This window comes from Alexandromys fortis, unplaced genomic scaffold (genome assembly GCF_014885135.2).
Source record: "Alexandromys fortis isolate MF-2015 unplaced genomic scaffold, M_Fortis_MF-2015_v1.1 scaffold_394, whole genome shotgun sequence".
In the NCBI taxonomy this organism is placed as follows: Eukaryota; Metazoa; Chordata; class Mammalia; order Rodentia; family Cricetidae; genus Alexandromys; species Alexandromys fortis.
Genome location: NW_026068271.1, coordinates 362,068 through 381,496, shown reverse-complemented (window position 1 = coordinate 381,496; position 19,429 = coordinate 362,068). Strand labels below are relative to the sequence as shown.

The 19,429-nt window shown below is 50.2% G+C and overlaps 2 protein-coding genes across 4 annotated transcripts; one reads left to right on the top strand and one right to left on the bottom strand.

Moving 5' to 3' along the window:
• Window positions 1-360: 360 nt before the first annotated feature.
• On the top strand, window positions 361-9,288 carry Exosc5 (exosome component 5). The gene is made up of 6 exons (XM_050132013.1): window positions 361-600; window positions 3,680-3,793; window positions 4,737-4,858; window positions 6,119-6,259; window positions 7,100-7,189; window positions 9,031-9,288. The coding sequence occupies exons 1-6, from the start codon at window positions 453-455 to the stop codon at window positions 9,121-9,123; spliced, it is 708 nt and encodes a 235-aa protein (XP_049987970.1). The 5' UTR covers window positions 361-452; the 3' UTR covers window positions 9,124-9,288.
• A 130-nt stretch (window positions 9,289-9,418) lies between these two features.
• Window positions 9,419-16,915, bottom strand: Tmem91 (transmembrane protein 91). 3 transcript variants are annotated; one of them, XM_050132016.1, is made up of 4 exons: window positions 16,799-16,915; window positions 15,542-15,783; window positions 12,976-13,125; window positions 9,419-12,062 (listed from the first exon to the last, which is right to left on the bottom strand). In XM_050132016.1, exons 2-4 carry the CDS (start codon window positions 15,749-15,751, stop codon window positions 11,907-11,909), a joined length of 516 nt encoding a protein of 171 aa, XP_049987973.1. In that variant the 5' UTR covers window positions 15,752-15,783; window positions 16,799-16,915; the 3' UTR covers window positions 9,419-11,906. The 3 variants fall into 3 exon arrangements, with proteins under 3 accessions (XP_049987973.1, XP_049987972.1, XP_049987971.1); XM_050132015.1 differs by having other exon boundaries at window positions 9,419-11,917; XM_050132014.1 differs by having other exon boundaries at window positions 9,419-13,125.
• Window positions 16,916-19,429: the final 2,514 nt, after the last annotated feature.

The following is a 19,429-nucleotide window of genomic DNA, read 5'->3' as shown; positions in this document are numbered from 1 at the left end:
CCACCAGCTGCCTTATTCAAATGGCAGCACAACTATGTCAACAAGCTATCTAATTCCAACCACCCTGAATCGTAGACGCATACGTAAGCTCATATGGGAATTCTTATTATATGAAATTGCTCCAGTTTTCTACTTATAGTTGCTCCAGTATCAGGCAGAAAAAGGACAACCTGACTAGAGGCTAACGGGTTTAGGACCCGGGGGCCTTGGGCAAGATGGGCCCATTCCAACATCCGCCTCCTATTTTTTTATTGTCCAATGGCTTTGCCAGAATTAGGAGGTGGAGCTGGGCGGAACCAGGTTGTTAGTAAACGTTCAGCCACGTGCGAGGTCCCATTCGGGCGTGCCCCAGGCTGGCGCATGCGCAGTAGTTACAGTAGTTGCGCGGCCGGTACGAGCGCGCGCGCGGCCGGGCGGAAGCTACTGTAGGGCCACGCGCATGGTTGGCGGCTATGGAGGTAGCAAAGCATGCAGACGCCCGGGTAAGTACTGACACCAGAACAGAGTCCAGCCCTCGAAGTCCAGTCTGCAGCCTCCGGCATTTTGCTTGTGAACAGAACCTGCTGTCCCGACCGGATGGATCTGCTTCTTTTCTGCAAGGTAAGAACCTAGCCAGGGTTAATTGCGCGCGCCATCCTCACCGAAGTGGGGTTTTTGAAGAGCGTTTACAGTGTAATGTGCAACCGAGTGCGCCCATCTCTTTGGAAAAAAAAAAAAAACTACTTCTGGAGGTTGGAGATAACACACCTCCTCCGACTCAAAAAGATATGATACGTCCAGCTTGGTAAATAATCTGTCTGGGAAGGAATCAGGGGCAAGACCACCCTAGTAAGAATGAATTTCCCAGAGTAGGTGTAAGTTCACCAAGGCAAATATTCCCTTTGGCTAGATTTCCCCACACACACTTCTGGATTCATATATCACCAGCCGAGGCTCAGGTGTGCATTTGCACACATATCCTTTGAGAGCGTCTTGTCACCACCACTGGTTTAAGTGTAATTACCGTGGCAGATGATTTATCCAAGTAAATGCTCTTCAGATTGAACGTGATATTCTCATCCTAGACTGATAAGTATCTCCCCTTCTCCCATCCCATCATTTGAGTAAACGTCCCCTTGCTTGGTATACACATCTCATCAGAATATCTGAATGTAGAGAGAAGACAGGTCTCCTGGCTCACGCCCACACAACCCTATCTCCAGTGTGGGTCAGCCGCCTTTGAGGGGTCTTGGGATTGTGAAGAACTATCAAAGTAGACAGATTGGAGAGGGCAGTGAGTTGGTATTAGTATTGATGGTGAGCTGTGTTTGAGGTGTAAGGGCTGACCATTTTAGAGCTAATTAAGTTACAGGCCATTGCTCCCAGTGCAGTATAGTGTTGGGATCCGAGAAAGGGAGAAAGTAGAAATGGAGTGGAGACAGCTCTTCAGGAGTTTGCCTGTGATAGAGTCAGGTAGATGAGGCAAGAATTGAGGACCGGTAGGAGGCTAGAAAAGGCGAGAACTGGAAGCTGGAGAAATGGCTTGGTGGTTAACACCTATTGCTCTTGCAGAGGGCCAGAGTTAGTGCCCATCATCTATGTCAGGTGGCTCTCAACCACTGTAACTCAGCTCTAGATCTAGGAGATCAGAAGCCCTCTTCTGACCTCTTAAAGCACCTACACAGAAGTGCGCGTGCACCCCATACACAGAGGCACCCCTCCTGTGTTCCCATGGGGCTCTAGAGCAAGTGAGACACCTTGCAGACTGTCAAAAAGTATGTTCCAGACCCTTCTTACCTCAAAGTCTATGGTGAGTTTAGAGAAACTGCAGAACTGCCCCCTCATCCCTTGGGGAGGACACAATGGCAAACAGTGCAAAACGGTGGGTATATATATGATAATGACAAGATGAAACCCATTACTTTGTATGTATCCATAGGATTCTATGGCCGAGATAAGGGCCATGACCAAAAGCTACTTGGGAGGAAAGGGTTTGTTTGGTTTACATATCCCAATACATAGTCCGTTGAGGGAAACCGAGGTAGGAACTGCAGCAGAGACCATGGAGGAACCCTTGCTTCTCGTGGCTTGCTCAGCCTTCTTTCATATACAGCCCAGGGCTACCTGCCCAGCAGTGGCACTGCCCACAATGAGCTGGGCCCTCCCATATCAATTACTAATCAATAAAATGCCCTGCAAACTTGCCTACAGGCCAGTCTGATGGAGGCAATTCTTCAGTTGAGATCTGCGCTCCTTTCAGATCTGTCTAGCTTGGGTTGAGTTGACAATACTAGACAGCACAGTATCTTAACTTAAAAACAGAATTAATTTTTTAAAAAAATGGATGGTATAGTCCCCTAATCCCAACACTTGGGAGGTAGAGGCAAGAGGATCAATTCAAGGCAGACTCAACTCAGCTACACTGCGAGTTCAAGGCCAGCTTAGACTATATAGAGCCTGGTCTCAGAAAATCCAACCATGCAAACCTACAGCGCCCAGGAGCTTATCTTGCCTTTGTTGGCTAGCTCTCTTGTTTTATTTTGCTTTGGACTTGGCACATGCTAGGTAAATGCTCTACCACAGAGCTACATCCCTACCCCTTGGTTTTTAAATTACTGTTTTATGGATCTCCCTGGTGCCTGAGGAGGTCAGAAGAGGCTGTCAGGTTCCCTGGAACTGTCGTTACAGATGGCTGTGAGTCATCCTCTGGCAAAACAAGAAGTGCTCTTAATTGCTGAGCTATCTCTCCAGCCCCAGCCTGTGATTGATTGACTTACACACATAAATTTTCAGTTTGGAGGTGAGCTGGAAAGTGTATTAGTTATTGGGCATTATGGTCAGAAACATGTGGAAACCACTGTTTGGGTGCAGTGTATTCACTTTGTAGATGACCCAAAGAGGTTTTATCAGTCACACAAGGGCCAGGAATAGGCAGTCAGGCTTAGAAGCCAGACTTTTCCTTCTCCAGACCCATTCATGTCCATTCTGCGAAGATGAGCAGAAATTAAGATCCCTGTCCATCACAATTATAGACCCCTTTGTTTTTTGTTAGGCCTTTTAAAATATTTTGATTAGTATATATTAGCTATATGTAATAATGGATTTCTTTTTGGTTGGTTTATAAGATAGTCTCATGTAGCTCAGGGCCACAAACATAGTTTGGAGCCAAGGATGACCTTGAATTCCTGACCCTCCTGTCTTTGTCTCCCGAATGAACACTGGTTGTGTGAGTGAAAGCCATGCGTGCGGTGCGCGAGTGCTCATGCAGGCCAGCAGAGGATGTCAATCCCTTGGAGCTTGGTTACATGGCGATTGTGAGCAACCTGGTATGGGTGTTGTGAGCTGGAAGTTGTAGTCCTCTATAAGAGTGGTGTGTGTGCTGGCCTGCTGAGCTATCTCTCCAGCCCCAACTCCTTGTGAGAACTTACTAGTAGCTGAAGTCTGTGGTGAACTCTATGTTCACTATGTTCCTATATGTTTCAGGTGCACTGTGTCTTTAAAAACTGGTTTTCATTTCATCTTCTTGTGTGATGCTGAGAGACTCAGGGCTTCCTGCTTCTGTGAGCCATTGCCATGTGCTCTTCACAAAAATGTCACAAGGGAGGGACGATAGTGGCCCCCACTTGAAGATGAGAAAGCAGAGAAGAGAATTGGTGAGGGTGGCATGGTGTGGCAGAGGCCTCCGCTGATGTCTCCCCAGGTGACACCTCTGTCCTGGCTGGAGTGTACGGGCCAGCCGAGGTGAAGGTCAGCAAAGAAATCTTCAACAAGGCTACACTCGAAGTGATCCTGAGGCCGAAGATCGGGCTGCCCGGTAACTGGACTCAGCTAAATCTCCAAAGATCTATTAGGACCTCACCCAACTCCTCCCTGTTGCTTGCTACATCCAGTCTCCACTGCCTTGCTCACCTCCCTCTGCCCAGCTCTTTGTTTCGTTTTAGTTTTTGCTGCTTTGGGAATGAATCCAGAGCCTCACACCTGCTAGACAGATGCTCGCCAGGGAGCCTGGGCTCTCACTGGTGCATTCTGGTCATGCCCTCTTCTGGGCTCAGGCCTCCCAGATCCTCACTGGTGGGCTCCAGGCAGGCATTCTAGTACTGAGCCACAGTACTTTTCCCTGGTGAACCTCGGGTTATGTGGCTGGGCCACACCACCAGCCTTATACTTTTTTTTTTGTTTTTCGAGACAGGGTTTCTCTGTGGTTTTGGAGCCTGTCCTGGAACTAGCTCTGTAGACCAGGCTGGTCTCCAACTCACAGAGATCTGCCTGCCTAAGATGGGTCTCAAGTTGCCTAAGCTGGTACTGAGCTCTCTGTAGCCTAGACTGCCCTCAAATTTGTGGTCCCCTCTTCTGAGCATTTCCAGTCCTGAGATTGCAGACCAGCACCACCAGACTCGCCTTCTCTTGAGCTGCTTCTTTGTCTCCGTTTCTTTCTTCCCTTCTCTGCCTTCATTTCTCCTTACCATTAACTTATTTTTCTGCCCTTTTACTGAATCTCCCTATGTACAGTGGGATGGGCCCACTCTGATGGGGTTAATTCGGCCAGTAGCATAGGACATGAGCGCTCCTGGGTATTCGTCCTTGGGTGGCTGACTGGTTGACCCTTGGGAAGTTGTGGGCCCTGCCTTCTTTCGCGTGGGAGTATGCATGCCATCCAAGGCTGACTGACAGCCCCTTCCTGGAGTCTCCCTCAGGCTGGATTGAGCAGAACAAGGTGATGGGGTAAGAGTCTAATAACTTCCTGTCTCCGTCCCCAGGTGTGGCTGAGAAAAGCCGAGAGCGGCTTATCAGGAACACGTGTGAAGCAGTGGTTCTGGGAGGCCTGCACCCCCGCACTTCCATCACAGTGGTGCTGCAGGTGGTGAGCGACACCGGCTCCGTATCCTTTCCCAGACACTCTAGGACGTGCCCGGAGCCTCCCTTGGCTTCCCTCCTGGTGACCCTGTAATGTACCCTCAGCCACGCAGAACCCATGCCAGGAAGCAGCTCAAAGAACTTAAAACAATGCCAGGGCCAATAGGATAGTTCAGTGGGTAAAGGTGCTTGCTGCCGAGCCTGACGGCCGCACGTGATGGAAGGAGAGGACCAGTTTCTGCAGGTTGTCCTCTAACCACGTGAACACCACAGCACACTTGCCCACGGGCACGCAAACAAACTAATGTGGATTTTAGAAATGAACCAGCAGGACTCGCGTGCGGGACACTCAAGCCCTTCTTAGCAGTGTCGTCTAGTTCCCACAGGACTTGTCCTGGGGAGCATTGTAATTCCCCTGTAGCTCCCAAGGCCTGGTCTCGGGCTTTCCAGTTCGAGAGCCTAAGGGCTCCAGCATGTTTGTTTCTTATGTTGCCGAGTTTGGGGTAGGAAACTGGAGCTCAGAGAGGGGCTGTGTCTTGCCCAAGGGAACAGGACAGTGGCAGCCAGAAGACTACAGTGGTGAGACTCAAGCTCAGGCCTGTCCAAGCCCAGAGCCTGAGCCAGTGACTTCTCTGCATGTTGGCATGAGTTTCTGGCTCTACTGGGGAAGCACCAAGCTGGCAGAATGGTCATTGGCTCCATACTGCCCACTAGAGTCCCAGGTAGTGAATCTGGCTTTGCCAGTGTCTTCCATAAGAGACTGGGAGATTTCCTGTCTCTGTTTTTTTTGTGTGTATATGTTTTGTTTTGTTTATTTGGTGTTTTTTGTTTGTTAGTTTGTTTGGTTTTGCTTCTTTTTTTTTTTTTTTTTTTTNTTTTTTTTTTTTTTTTTTTTTTTTTTGGAGACAGAGTTTCGCTGTGTGCAGTCCTGGAACTTGCTTTGTAGACCAGGCTGGCCTCAAACTCAGAGATCTGCCTGCCTCTGCCTCCCAAATTCTGGGATTAAAGATAAGGGCCGCCACCACCCATCTCTAAGATCCTTGGTACATCCTTTAGTGTATATATCTGTTCCCTAGCATCATCTCATTTAACACAGGGAGGGAGGTGCTTATGGAGCACTGGTAGGTACTTGGTGCCAGAACCACTTAGCCATCTTACTGTGCTGCTGCTCTGTGATCAGCTAGCGGTGTCTGCCACAGGCATCAGCAGGGAAAGGGACGTGTGGATGTGTTCTGCTGGCCAGTCCCACAGAAGACACTCTTCTTAACCTCCCTGTGATGCTCAGCTCTTGGCCTGCTGCTTGAATGCTGCCTGCATGGCACTGGTGGATGCAGGTGTGCCCATGCGGGCTCTCTTCTGCGGGGTCAGCTGTGCCCTGGACTCTGATGGTAATCTCGTGCTGGACCCCACGACCAAGCAAGAAAAGGTAGGTGTAGAAAGGTAATGTTGGCGAAGAGCTGTAGCCAGGTAGGTCTGCTTGCCTGCAGGCCTTACTTCTGTGGGAGTCAGTTGGCTCGTGCACCCTGGTCCATCTGGCAGCTTCTGTCCCATCCATCAAGGTTCATTCAGCTTTAAGTGCTAGACACCCAACTCTCACTTGCACTAGCCAGAAAAGAAACTTGCTAGCGTTCACTTCCGAACTGTAGAACAGATCTGTGGTTCTTGTGCCCTGTGCTGGTCATGGTGATGACAGTTAAGGAAGCATGTTCTTTTCAGCACTTTTCTATGAAGGCTTTAGGCAGGGATAGCCACAGCAGTGCAGCCTGGGTCCCAGCCTGGCCCTGCCACGACATCATCACAGTTGGTTGCAGGTGTACACACAGGAAAATCCAGGGGTTCTATCTTGGATGTGGAAGTTCAGAACCCTCCTCGCGACTGTCACTTTTACTGCAACTACTGCTGTCAGAGTGGGGACCTCGATGCTTCTCTCGGGGCTTCCTGGGCCCCCCTCAGATAACTGGGGAAACAAGGGAAGGGAGCCATGAGGACTGGATCTCTGGCTTGCCTGTGTAGTGCAAAGCAAGGAAGGGAGAGTGGGCAGTGGAGAGGCAGTCAGGAAATGACCAGCACTGTGGCTCCCCCTATGGGACAGGAGAACAGTGATCAGAATAAAGGCAAAGAAGAGAAACAATTACCCAAGTGGAATCTAACATACAACTTCAGTTGACCTAGAGGCTGAGGGTTCAGTTCTCCCTGTTTGAGACTGGCTGAGATCTTAAAGAGGAGGGCCCCAAGACACTTACTACCTTCTACTTTTTGCTTCTAGGAGGCCCGGGCCATCCTGACCTTTGCTCTGGACAGCGTGGAGCAGAAGCTGCTGATGTCCACTACCAAGGGGCTCTATTCTGATGCCGAGGTACCTGTGTGTCCATAATTTTTTCTCCTGTTGACATAACATCTTGTCCCAGCTCACAGAAAGCCCTTCTCTGCATCGCTGTTGGGTGGATGGAGGCATGTTTGGGACTTAGTTCTTAAAGTGCTTGCTTGGCATGCCCAAGGTCCTGAGTCACGAGTTTAATCTCAGCACTTGGGAAAAAAAGGCAAGCATAGATGAGTTCAGAGCCAGCCTAGTCTACATGGAGAATTCCAAGCCAGCCAGGGCAACATTGTGAGATCCTGCCTTATCAAGCAAAAAGACCAAAACGGGGTTTCTATGTAGCAGTTTTAAAGGAATGCCTGAATAATGAGATCAGAAAACAGGGTTCACCTTGAATGAGGGGGTGTGTCTATCTTTTTTAGAATTTTTTAATTAAAGATTTATTATATATACAGTGTTTTGCTTGCATACCAGAAGAGGGCACCAGATCCCATTAGAAATGGTCGTGAGTCAGCATGTAGTTGCTGGGAATTGAACTCAGGACCTTTGGAAAAGCAGGAAATGCTCTTAACCACTGAGCCAACCCCCAGTTTTCTATCTTAAGGTCCCAGTCGTCAGCACAGAACAGTGCCACCTAGAATTCTGGGTTTCCAAGGAATGGGGTTTGGAAACTAGGCTGCACCTGTATTTCTTCTCTGGCCCTGTGGCTCTAAGCCTATGTGGCGGTAATGATTTAAATCTCTAATTTCATGGCTCTTAAGGTTATTTGGGTTGGACATGGTGGCTTGCTGCTGTGAACTCCAGACCGGCCTGGACTATATAGTAAACACTTGTTTCAGAAAGGGAGAGGAGGTGCTAGGTAGGTCTAGTGGCTCTCACCTTTACTCTCGGCACTCTGCAGGCTAAGGCAGGAGAATCACTAAGTTTGAGATTATTCTGAGCTACACAAGTCTAGACCAGCCTGGGCTATATAGTGAGTTCCAGGCCAACCTAGGCTATATAGTGAGTTCCAGGCCAGTCTGAGCTATGTAGTGAGACCCTGTCTCAGGCAAACATCAGTGAAAAGGATTTGAGGGTTAAAGGGTTATGGCTCTAATTCTCAGGGTCTCCAGCTCTCCGAGTTTCTCCAAGGTGTTAGGACTCTGATCTCAGGTGGCTTTCAGAGTCTGGTCCCCCAACGCCCTTATGCTCTTTTCATTAAGATAAAACTTAAGGGCTGGGAAGATGGTTCTGAAATTAAAGACTTGCTGCTAGACCCGACTACCTGCCTGACTTTAGACCCCAGGACCAACATGGTAAAAGGAAAGAACCAAGTCCCCAAATTATCCTCTTATTTCCACAGGGTATGCCTGTGTGCAAGTGCACAGGTGCATACATACACATGCACACGTGGTATAATTTCCATACTAAAAGAGGGAAGTAGCTGGGCAGTGGTGGTTCACGCCTTTTATGCCAGAAGGCAAAGGCAGGTGGATCTCTGTGAGTTCGAGGCCAGCCTAGTCTACAGAGTGAGTTCCTGGACAGCTAAGGCTACATGAAGAAATTCTGTCTCAAAAAGAAAAAAGAAAAAAGAGGGAAACAAGCTTAGAGGAGAGGGACTGAGGATGTGACTTTATTGGTAGAGGTTTGTCTAACGTGCATGAGACCTGGGTTCCACCCCCAGCACCATATACTGTACTCTAGAGACTGAGGCAGGAGGATTTTTCAGGGCCATTATGTATGTCTCATTACGGGTATGCACCAGCTCCATTACGGGGTGGGAGTTAGGCAGTGAGACAGGAAATGGCTATTGTGGTGAGGAGTAATGGAGGGGAGGGCACTAGGTTTAGAGGCTCATTTAGGGAGTAACCCTGGGTGCTAACTGGCTTCTTCCTTCCCAGCTCCAGCAGTGCCTGGCTGCTGCCCAGGCTGCCTCACTGCACATCTTCCGCTTCTACCGGGAATCGCTGCAGAGGCGCTACTCAAAAAGCTGAGACAAGCCAGGGCAGGGTGCACCTCCTGTCACCACGCCCACCGCCTCCAGCCGTCACATGCCAGCTCCTCACTTTACCTCATACTGTGCCCATGTGACCTCCAGTCTTGTAACAGCAGGGGCTCCTGTGCCAGAACACCATTAAAAGGAGCTCACCTGTGTTGAATGAGCGAGTCATAGCCACCTATTCTGATGTCTGGTGAGCATCCATTCATCAGGCCTGCTGGTGTTGAGAAGCTGGCACTGAACGAGAGACCCAGACCACATGTTCAGGGTAAGAGATAGGCATGGTGGTACGTGCCATCAGTCCTGCCTGGCATAGTGAGGCCAGCCTGGGCTACCTAAGAAGGTGATCTGGAGAGGACTCAGCAGTTAGGAGCTCCTGTTGCTCTTCCAGTTTCCAGCACTCACAACAGATAACTCACAACTACCTGTGACTCCAGCTCTTGGGGCTCAGACATCCTTTTCTGTGGGCACTTGGACACACATCTAAAGGAGGGATCAGTTTTGAGGGGAAGTAAATTCCATCTCAGGATACAGGCAGGGGTGGTACAGCTGAAGCTATCCGTGAAGGAGGAAAGTGTGGCAGTGAGCTCTGGAGTAGCATGGGAGAGCGCTCCAGAGATACAGGCAGGGAGGAACACATCCACACGGGGCCTTGAGGGCCACCAGCAGTACACTAGAGGTCCATCTTCAGCACCCCATGAAATGGGGGTGATAAGAGTCCTCACTTGAAGATGACATAAACAGAAGAGCCCAAAGGTCACCAGCTAACCTGCAGAAGACCAAATGACCATGAGATTCCTGTCCCAGAGACCAGGCTGTTCAGGGTAACTCCAGCATTCTGGGAGCACCAAGTCATTGGGGCTCAGCCAGCCAGTGTTCCCATACCCTTGGTATTGAGAGGACTGGAACCAAGCATTTAAGAACTTCTGTAAAGATTAACTCCCACAACCTGTCAACATGGAGCCAGATCAGCAGGCCTCAGACGCTTGTTTCCATGTGCTGCGCCCATTCTGCCTTGTATTTCACACGCTAGACCTAGATCCTCACACTCCACTCTCCACCACCACCCGCTGGACCGGTGTCTTCACTCCTGAGAACCGGGAAAGGAATGCACAGGTATCTTTAGCTTGCTGAGTGGAAAAGGGTTTTTGGTTTGTTTTTTTTTTTTTTTTTTTTCATTGTGGTATGGCGTTTAACAGCCAAACCCCTGCCTCTTCATTACTTGATGTTCTTCTCAGGCCTCATTTTGCAAATATTCCCTGTGTCCCGCCAAGTGCTGAGCAAGCTGCTTACCTACTTGGTACCACCAGCTCTTTGTTTCCTCAGGGACCCACCCCTTACATAGCCAGACAGCGCTGGTGCACACCTTTGGTCCCAGCAATCTGGAGGCAGAGGCAAGTGGCTCTGAGTTGGAGGCCCATTCTGCAGGGACTTGGTTGAAGTGGGTTTGGAAGGCCATTTTGTAAGGAAGGTATTTGGTCTCTAGATGATTTGAGCTGTCAGTCAGGATTCTTCTCCCTCTCCCTCCTCCCCCCAAGAGAAGTTGTGTCTGCAGAGGGAGCTATGTTCACATCATTGAAGCCCAGGTGCAAATTTTTTCTTGTTTTGGTAACTCTAAAACTGTTTTTGTTTTTTTAGAGACTGCGTTTCTCTCTGTAATAGCCCTGACTGTCCTGGAACTCACTCTGTAGATCAGGCTGGCCTCAAACTCACAGAGATCCACCTGCCTCTGCCTTTCAAGTGCTGGGATCAAAGCCATCTACCAGGCTTATTTGGTTTTTTGAGACAGTCTCACCACGTAGCTCTTGACTGTCCTAGAATTCATTTGTAGACCAGGCTGGCCTTGAACTCACAGAGATCCTCCTGCCTCTGCCTCCTCTACTGCTGGGAGTAAAGGCATGCATCACCACCCCTAGCTGATTCTGGGGTTTGAACTAAGGGAGTTGTAAATTCTGAACAAGCATTGACTGATGAGCCATGCCTCTGGTCCACCCTGCGGACTGGGTTTCACTATGCAGCCCTGGCTGGCCTGGAAACTTAATCTGTAGACCCACTGCCTCTCCCGAGTGCTGGGAGTGCCAGCTGTTTTTGTGTGTGTGTCAGTCTCACTAAGCTGCCACGGCTGGCTCATCTCCTGGGACCTCATATGTACTAGGCATAGTTCTGCTAAGCTCATCTCTAGGCCAACTTGAACTTGTGATCCTCCTGCCTCAGCCTCCTGAGTTACCAGTATACTAAGCGTGGCTCCGAGGTCTGGCTCTACCACCACACTTTCCTGTTGATTTTGGACAACTGGGTAATTTCTCCATCTGCTGTGGCCTGCTGCATCTCAGAGGGAAGCAGCAGGCCACCACACACACCTGGGATTCTTGCTCGGCCCGAGGGAAGGGTTAAGTGAGACCTGGAAGCCTGGCTCTAATTCTGCTCACTACTGTGGAGAAGAAAATACTGCATTAACACACCCCAATCTCTGAGGTCTGATGTCAGCCACAGCCTGAGGCTGACCTTGCTGGTCAGTCCTTCCTACTCTTGCGCCCCACACCAGTCCACCCTGGACACACCCAAACACACAGACAGACTTGGGTTTGGCTTCAGGGACTCTTTAATCTCTCACGTTGCTTCCTTCTGGGTAGGGGTGGCCAGGAAAGTAGCAGACTCTCATTTCTGGATGCTGTGGTCTTCACCTTCACCACCATTTGCACCAGGATCATCTGTTCCTCTCATGGGTTCACTGGGGGGCCTCTGGCCTCTGCATTCACAGTGGGGGCTGAAGGGCAGCTAGGGCGGGTCTCGGGAGGCAAGGTAGGCAGCCAAGGTCACCAGAGCAGCATATGTGCACAGGCCCAGCCCTACAGCAAGGACCCCCAGCAGGAAGGCACGGCGGGAAGTGGCCCCTGCCCCTTGGATGTCCCCCTTGGCCCAAGCCTTGTTGGTCTGTAGAGGCAGTGGGCAGTGGTAACCAAAGTGTCCCTTGACACTCCACCCTGCTTCCTGTGGCTCTCCACAATCCCAGTCTAACTAATTCATTTATCTAGTCTAAAACTGTAGTTGGGGCACCAACTGAGCAACCAATAAAAGAGCGTTTCCCTATGTGGTGGTGACCACTCATTTAATCCTTGCACTTGGGAGACATAGGCAAGTGGATCTCTGAGTTTGAGAACAGGGTTACACAAAGAAACCCTGTCTTGGAAAAAAGAAAACCCAAAAAACAAAGAAGTGTTGCCACACATACCACTAATTTATGCCTGTGTTTTCACTCAGTTAATCTGTACAACGGCCCTGAGATAGGGGTTATTTCCATTGACTAGTGAGGGAGACCTGCGGCTTTCGCTGGCTTCCCAGTTCTGACAGGGACGGTTGTCAAAGCCACCACTCTAGCCCCCCCCCCCATGCTTCCTTCCTCCCTTTGTTTTGTTGTGACAGAGACTTAGGTAGCCCAGGCTTGCCTGGGGCTTCCTTTGTAGCCAAAGATAAATTTGAATTTAGATCTTTCTGCCTCCATCTCTGATTTGTTGGCCATCGAACCTAGGGCTTCATACATACTAGGCAAGCAGTCTGCCAACTGAGCCATAGCCTCCGCTCTGTTCCTTTGCTCTTCATTCTTTTGAGACAAGATCTCAGTTTGTAGCTAGATTGGCCTTGAACCTCCTCTGTCTCCCAAGACTACCTGGGATTACTGTCACCACCATATCAGGTTACACCTTTGTGTTCCTTTGTGGAAGCTTCTCTCCAGCCGCCTCCCCCCATGGTCCCCACCACCACCACCAAACAGTGTGGCTCCTCCTTGTTCTCCCCCCCCCCTTTTTTTTTTAACCCAGCACCCTCCCAGTCCCAAACACAGACTAACCTTGTGGGCCAGACAGAAGGCAGCAATGCCCACAGGCCAAAAACAACACAGGACAGAGAAGACTGCCAGGCCAAGGTGGTCATGGGGCAGAAGAGGTGAGAGGCGGCCACCTCCATCATAATCTGAGTCACTGTCGCTGGATGATGTGTCCTATGGACAGGAGAGAGTCTGGGTGGGGATATCCCCACCTGCCTTCTCTGCCCCATCACCCCTGAGGACCAATGCTTCTCTGCGGCCTTCCCAGAGACAAAAACATTCAACAAGGTGGGCTTTAAACTTCTCAGTCTACTGGATCCCTGGAGGGGCGGGGGAGCTATTGATACTTCGGGTTTCTAGAGAGAGACACCCTCCTGGGTGCTGAGTTCATTCTCAAGGGTCTAACTATGGGAAGATTGCTTGTACTCCCTAAATGGGAAGTTGTGAAGTGGGGGCAGACTTTGCCGTGGGTAGAAGAACCTGCATGAGAGATGGGGGGGGGGGTGAACTCTCTAGTGTCCTGAGTTGCTAAGACACCTGCCAGCCAAAAATGATCCTAAAGCTGGGTGTGCCCGTAATCCTGGCATTTGGGAGGTAGAGGCAGGTGGCTCAGGAGGCCTGCCTGCATTACATGAGACCTGTGAGGGGAGGGAGGACACCAAAATCTTTCACTGTTGTCTCCAGGTAGCTCAGCAGGAACAAAACAAATCCTCTCTGGAAGATGGTACCTTCATTCTAGGCCTCCAAGTAATTGATCCTAAAAATACTTTTTTCAAACAAAATGACCAGCACACAGTCAAATATAACAGACACACAAATGGTGAGCAGGACCTTGGAGGTACAATGTAGTTCTTCAAGTCTTCTCTGCTAGGGCCAGTCAGAGATGGTAAAACTGGCAGGATGTTTTCCACCCCACCTGCTTGTGTTGTCTTCCTGTGTTGCCCCAGGCTGTTCTGTAAAGCCAAGAGCTTCAGCCCAGATTATAGGCAGGCACTTAACCTGGCTCCAAGTGCCTTTTTTTTTTTTTCTTAAGACAAGGTCTCTATTGTGTAGCTCTGGCTATCCTGGAACTTACTCTGTAGACCAGACTGGCCTTGAACTCAGAGATCTGACTGCTTTGAGTGCTGGAATTAAAGATGTACACCAAAAGCTCTTCTGAGATGACTGATGTTCCTTCCCCACCCCCCAGCAGCTGTGCGATAGGTTCTTCCTTCCTTGAATCTGGCCAGGTCTACAACTCCCTCTTAACAGACCGTCACATAGTAGATTTCCTAGGACAAAGTAAGTAAATCAGATCTGAGTCCCAAGGGTTGAAATTCCAAACCTTGCCTGGACTATAGAGTGAATTCAAAGTCAGCTTGGGCAATTTAACCAGAGCCTTCCTCGAGTAAAATGGGAAAGCCAGGGGTGGTGCATGCCTCTAATCCCAGCAAGTAGGGAGGTGGAGGCAGGAGGAGCAGAAGTTCAAGGTCATCTTTAGGTACCTGGTAAATTTGAGGCTAGTCTGGGCTATGCAGTGAGACCATCTTACAAAAGAAAGAAACCAGATGGATGGCGCAGGCATGGAGGTCAAAAGGCAAATGTGAGCTGAGGCGTTCAAGGCCAGCATGAAGAACAAACTTTGTCTCAAAGAAAATTAAATTGGAAAATAAAAATGCAAGACATGTTTCACAATATGTGCAAGGAATATGACAGCATTCTTGGAGGTTGATGTGGAAGGGTGAATTTAAGGCCAGACCCTGTCTTAGAAAAGGGGGGTGGGGACTAGAGAGATGGCACAGTGGTTACTGCCCTTGTATATGACCTGAGTCAGGTTCTCAGCTTCCTTGTGGGGAAGATTCCAGTGCCCTTTACCTCCAACTCCAGGGGATCTGAATAGAGAGAAAATGCAAGCACATACACAATAGCGAGGGCTAGAGAGATCAGTGCTCGGTTAAGAGCACTGATGAATGATCCAGGTTCAATTCCCAGCACCCACATGATGGCTCCCTACCATCTGTAATTCCAGTTCCAGCGGATCCAGCTCCCTCTTCTGGCCTCCACAGGCACTGCATGAATATAACGCACAGGCATATACACATAAAAATAAAAGCTTAAAAACAAAATGCAAGTCTGACATCTTTTAAAAAAAACTTTTAAAGCATGGGGAAGGTCAGCAGGTAAAGGCAAAGTACTGACCATCAACCCTAATGATCTGACTCCAGGTCGACTACATGTGTGCCCTGGCCTCATTCCATACATACGCGCGCGCACACAAATAACTTAAAAAATTAAAGACATTAACTTGAAAAACTGCTTCAGCAGAAGCCAAGCATTTGTGGGTTCTGGAATGAGAGAACACAGTCAGAAGGAAGACAGCAACAAAGATCAAGGGACAAGGTGAGGGGTCTGGAGAAAAAACTGCACTCTAGAGCCAGGTGGTGGTCTCTGAGTTCAAGGCCAGCCTGGTCTACTAGCCCTGGCTTCACAAAGAAACCCTGTCTCAATACAAAACAAACAAAAATTCCAAGACTCCCAGTCAGGCCCTGCACAGTCAAGTGAGACTCCAGACCTAGACAGGTAACACCAGCAAGCTGCCCTACACCCCTACCTCAAGGTCAGGGGTCTCAGGCTCTCCCAGGCCAGCGCTCACGGAAGAAAGAGGTGAGAGAAGGAACTGCCGGCCTCTCAGTGACTCCACAAAGACTGTTTCTGGGAAAGGGGGTCCCAGCTCTACTTTGTCAGTCTTGGGGGACAGGAGGTCCCAGGCTGTGCTTGGCAGCAAGGGTTGCTGGAGTTCCTGTATGCTGGGGTTGTCCATGGCTGGGGGAGGGGCGCTGTTGTAGAAGGTTCCTGAAGACAGAGGAAAACAAATTCAAATTTCAAAACTCTTGCCTTTATCCATCACCCTCTGACTGTTGGCTTCAGAGTGAGCTCAAAGTCCCTCAGAGTCATTTTACAGATAGAAAAACAGACTGGAGAACAAAACAGGTTTGTTTAACTCACAGATAATTCACGGTCCCAGGCGATCAATTCTGGGATTCTCTCAATTATATACCTGTTGCATACTCACTGTAAACCACGTCCTACACAGTTGTTTGTTCCATGAGCCCTCTCCACACACATACACACAGACTCCATCCCCAGGCTCACATGCCCTTACCACCCATTCAGGCCCACACCCTTCCTCCTATAATATGCTCATCCATCTCCTACCCCAGTGACCTAGGAACTCCACCCTAGTGCACACACACATAGTCCAGTCCTCACACTCAGTTCCCAGGGCCCTCTCAAGGTAAGGCCGCCCACACCCACACCCTGTCATCTGCCAAAGGTCTCCTTAAACACTTGCTGGGAATGACAGCGGCTCCCCTCGGGAACGTGTCTGAGGCCGGCAATATTCTTATGTACCCCTGAGCCTCCTTGCACAATCCTCACCCTTGCAGCATTTGAAAACGCAAACACCTCCAACATACAGAGACCCCACCCCCCACCGCCACGATTCTCAGCTCTTATCGCTTCCATTGCACATCTATTCAACTCAACCTGTACCTTACCTTGCCCCTTTTCCACGGCGCCACACATCTCCCCATTGACCTGTCACCTTAGAACACCTGGTTCATTAACGCCGCCACCCTCAAACTCAGCATATGTACTGTTCACACTCAACCAGAAAGATCTTTCTCGTTCTACTATCCCCTGCCCCAGATCGTTCCAAACCTCCTAGTCCAGATCCTCGCCAAAGATTCACCCCCATCCATTTCTCGCCCACACCCCCCACCCCACCGCAACACCAGGACCCCGGGGGAGGAGCAATGTCCTCATCTCCTCTCCTCACCGCCCACGGCCAGTTTCATAGGACGCCCACCTTGCCCTGCCGCCCAGAGATGGGCAAACCTGAACCCTGCGATCGGGCTCAGGGGTACCTGACGCGGGGTCTGGCAGCTGCGCTGCGGTCGGGTCTCTGCGCCCCAGCCCCGCAGCGCACAGGGGAGGGGAGAGGCGTGGCTACAGCTCCAAACTCCGCCCCTCCGCTGCTCCTCTGGAGGGGGCCTTGAAGGCAGACTCCGACTCTGGGGCGGGGGGGGGGGGAGGTCCCAGAGACAGCAGCTTCTTCTCCCTGAGCCCAGGCTCAAATCTGTTGGCTGGAAGATGGAGCAAATTCCCCCCCCCCCCCCCCCCCCCCCCATTATCTAGGTCTTTACTGGCTGGATCCCACCTCTCCAGAAAAGGTGGTCCAGTAACAACCAAAAATAATAACAGTAACATTAGCTACAGTTTTGTGACTTGTTCTAGGTGCTTACATTCACAACCACGGAACAGTCCTAAGAAGCACTGTGCATGGTCGTCTTTTCACGACAGCAAAGAGCACAGGGAACTGTGCTGGGCTCTTTCCCTCAGCAGCTCCGTTTTCACCCCTGCTGGGCGGGTGCGGAAACTGAGGCTAAGACACTGGCTCCGCTACCGAGGTAAGCCCCTGGGACCTGCAGCAGCAGACTGTAACCCAAGGCAGAATCCCTTGCTGACCCCAGCGGAAGGAAAGAAGCCAAAGAAGGAAGGTTGAGTGACGCTTCTCGAGGACAGAGGCCGAGGAGTGGTCCAGGTCCTATAGTAATGCAGGCGTGCTCCGTGGTTCAGGGTCTGACTCTCCACACACAGGCAAGTATTTCAAGGCACTTGATGTGTGAACTTTGGACCAGAGCTTCACCTCTCTGAATCTTTATTTCTTCATCTGAAAACTCAGGACATATGCCCAGCCTTCTAGACGTGATGATGACACACATATGTTTATTTAAAAAAAAATCTTGAAAGATTTTATTTATTATGTATACAGTGGTCTACCTCTATGAATGATGAATGCCTACAGGCCAGAAGAGGGCACCAGATCACATTACAGATGGTTGTGAGCCACCATGTGAATGCTTGGAATTGAACTCAGGGCCTCTGGAAGAGCAGTCAGTGCTCTTAACCTCTGAGCCATCTCTCCAGACCCCCATATCTTTAATTTTTTGATTTTTTTCATTACGTTTATTTACTTATTTATTTAGTGTGGTGCTTCTCCAGCAAGCATGTGTAGAAGTCAGAGGACAACTTGTAGGAGTTAGTTCTTTTCTTCCATCAGGCGGGTTTCTGGACTCGAACTCAGATAATCAGACTTAGCAGCAAGCTCTTTCTCACTTAGTCATTCCAACAGTACAACATATGGATTCAACTTAGATGTGACAATAAACACCCACACATTTACCCAAAGCCTGGCAAAGGTAGCACAGTGAACAGCTGAACATGTGGAATGTGCTTATCGATGTTATTATTCATAATTCGTGTCCTTTTAGTTGACAAAGAACCCTCCTGGCCCTCCAAGCCACCTCGTCCTTCAGGGAGCCCACCCAGCTTGCACTGCCTCCTTTTCCTGCAGCCCTCCATCTGCCAGACGTGAGGATTCCCTGGCTTGATGTAGGGCCGTGGTGGAGTTCCCTAGCTCTAGGGTGCCAGGGCACTGTGCCAGGAGTGCAGACGCTCAAGCTGGCACGGGCCCCACACTCAGGGAGAGCAGATGGCGTCTGGGAGTGCACTTGGCTCAGCCCAAGCTTCTGGCAGGGAAACCCACGGGAGGGGTAATGCCAGGAGCAGGGGCAGAATGGTGTACCTCTCTCTTGTTCTAGCTGTTGTTTGCGCCATGTAAGCACTGCCACCGTGTTCTGCTTGTGGGCTGCTCCTGACTGCACTCATTAGCGTCAGCTCAGCCCTGGGGGCTAGGATTTGTTCTCTTTTGCTATGGCGGTGCCTTGGGCCTGAAACAGTGCTCCGCACAAAGGAAGTCTTACTTTGAGGCTCAAAGGATGAGGGTATGAATTCCAACCAGTCTCAGTTTTTCATCAGATCACTGAGCTCAGGGACACCCCATCCTCCACTTGCCGTCCAGAGATGAATTCCAGTCAAGTTAGAACCATGACCACCATCCTCCTTGTAGAGTCTACCCGGCCCACCTCTTCCCGAAGACCAGGAAATGCCCTGGGTCTCATATCTTATTTTTGGGATAGGCCTAAAATGTGAAGTGTGTGTGTTTTGATAGAGAATCTAGGAACTCCTGCATACTAATAGGCAACTGTGTCCTAGCCATATCCTCAGTCCCTCACGGGGATCCTAGGCAGAGGTTCCACCACTGAGCTAGGCCCCAGCCCCTCACTGGGGGATCCTAGGCAGGGCTTCTACCACTGAGCCACACCCCAGCCCCTCACTGGGGGATTCTAGGCAGGGGCTCTACCACTGAGCCACACCCCCAGCCCTTCACTGGGGGGATTCTAGGCAGGGGCTCTACCACTGAGCCAACCCCAACCCTTCACTGGGGGATTCTAGACAGGGTCTCTACCACTGAGCCACACCCCAACCCCTCACTGTGTATTATGGTCCTTAACATGATGTGCAAAAAAAAAAAAAAATGCAAGCCCAGCACTTGCAAGGCAGAGGCAGGCGGATCTCTGTGAGTTCTAGATCAGCC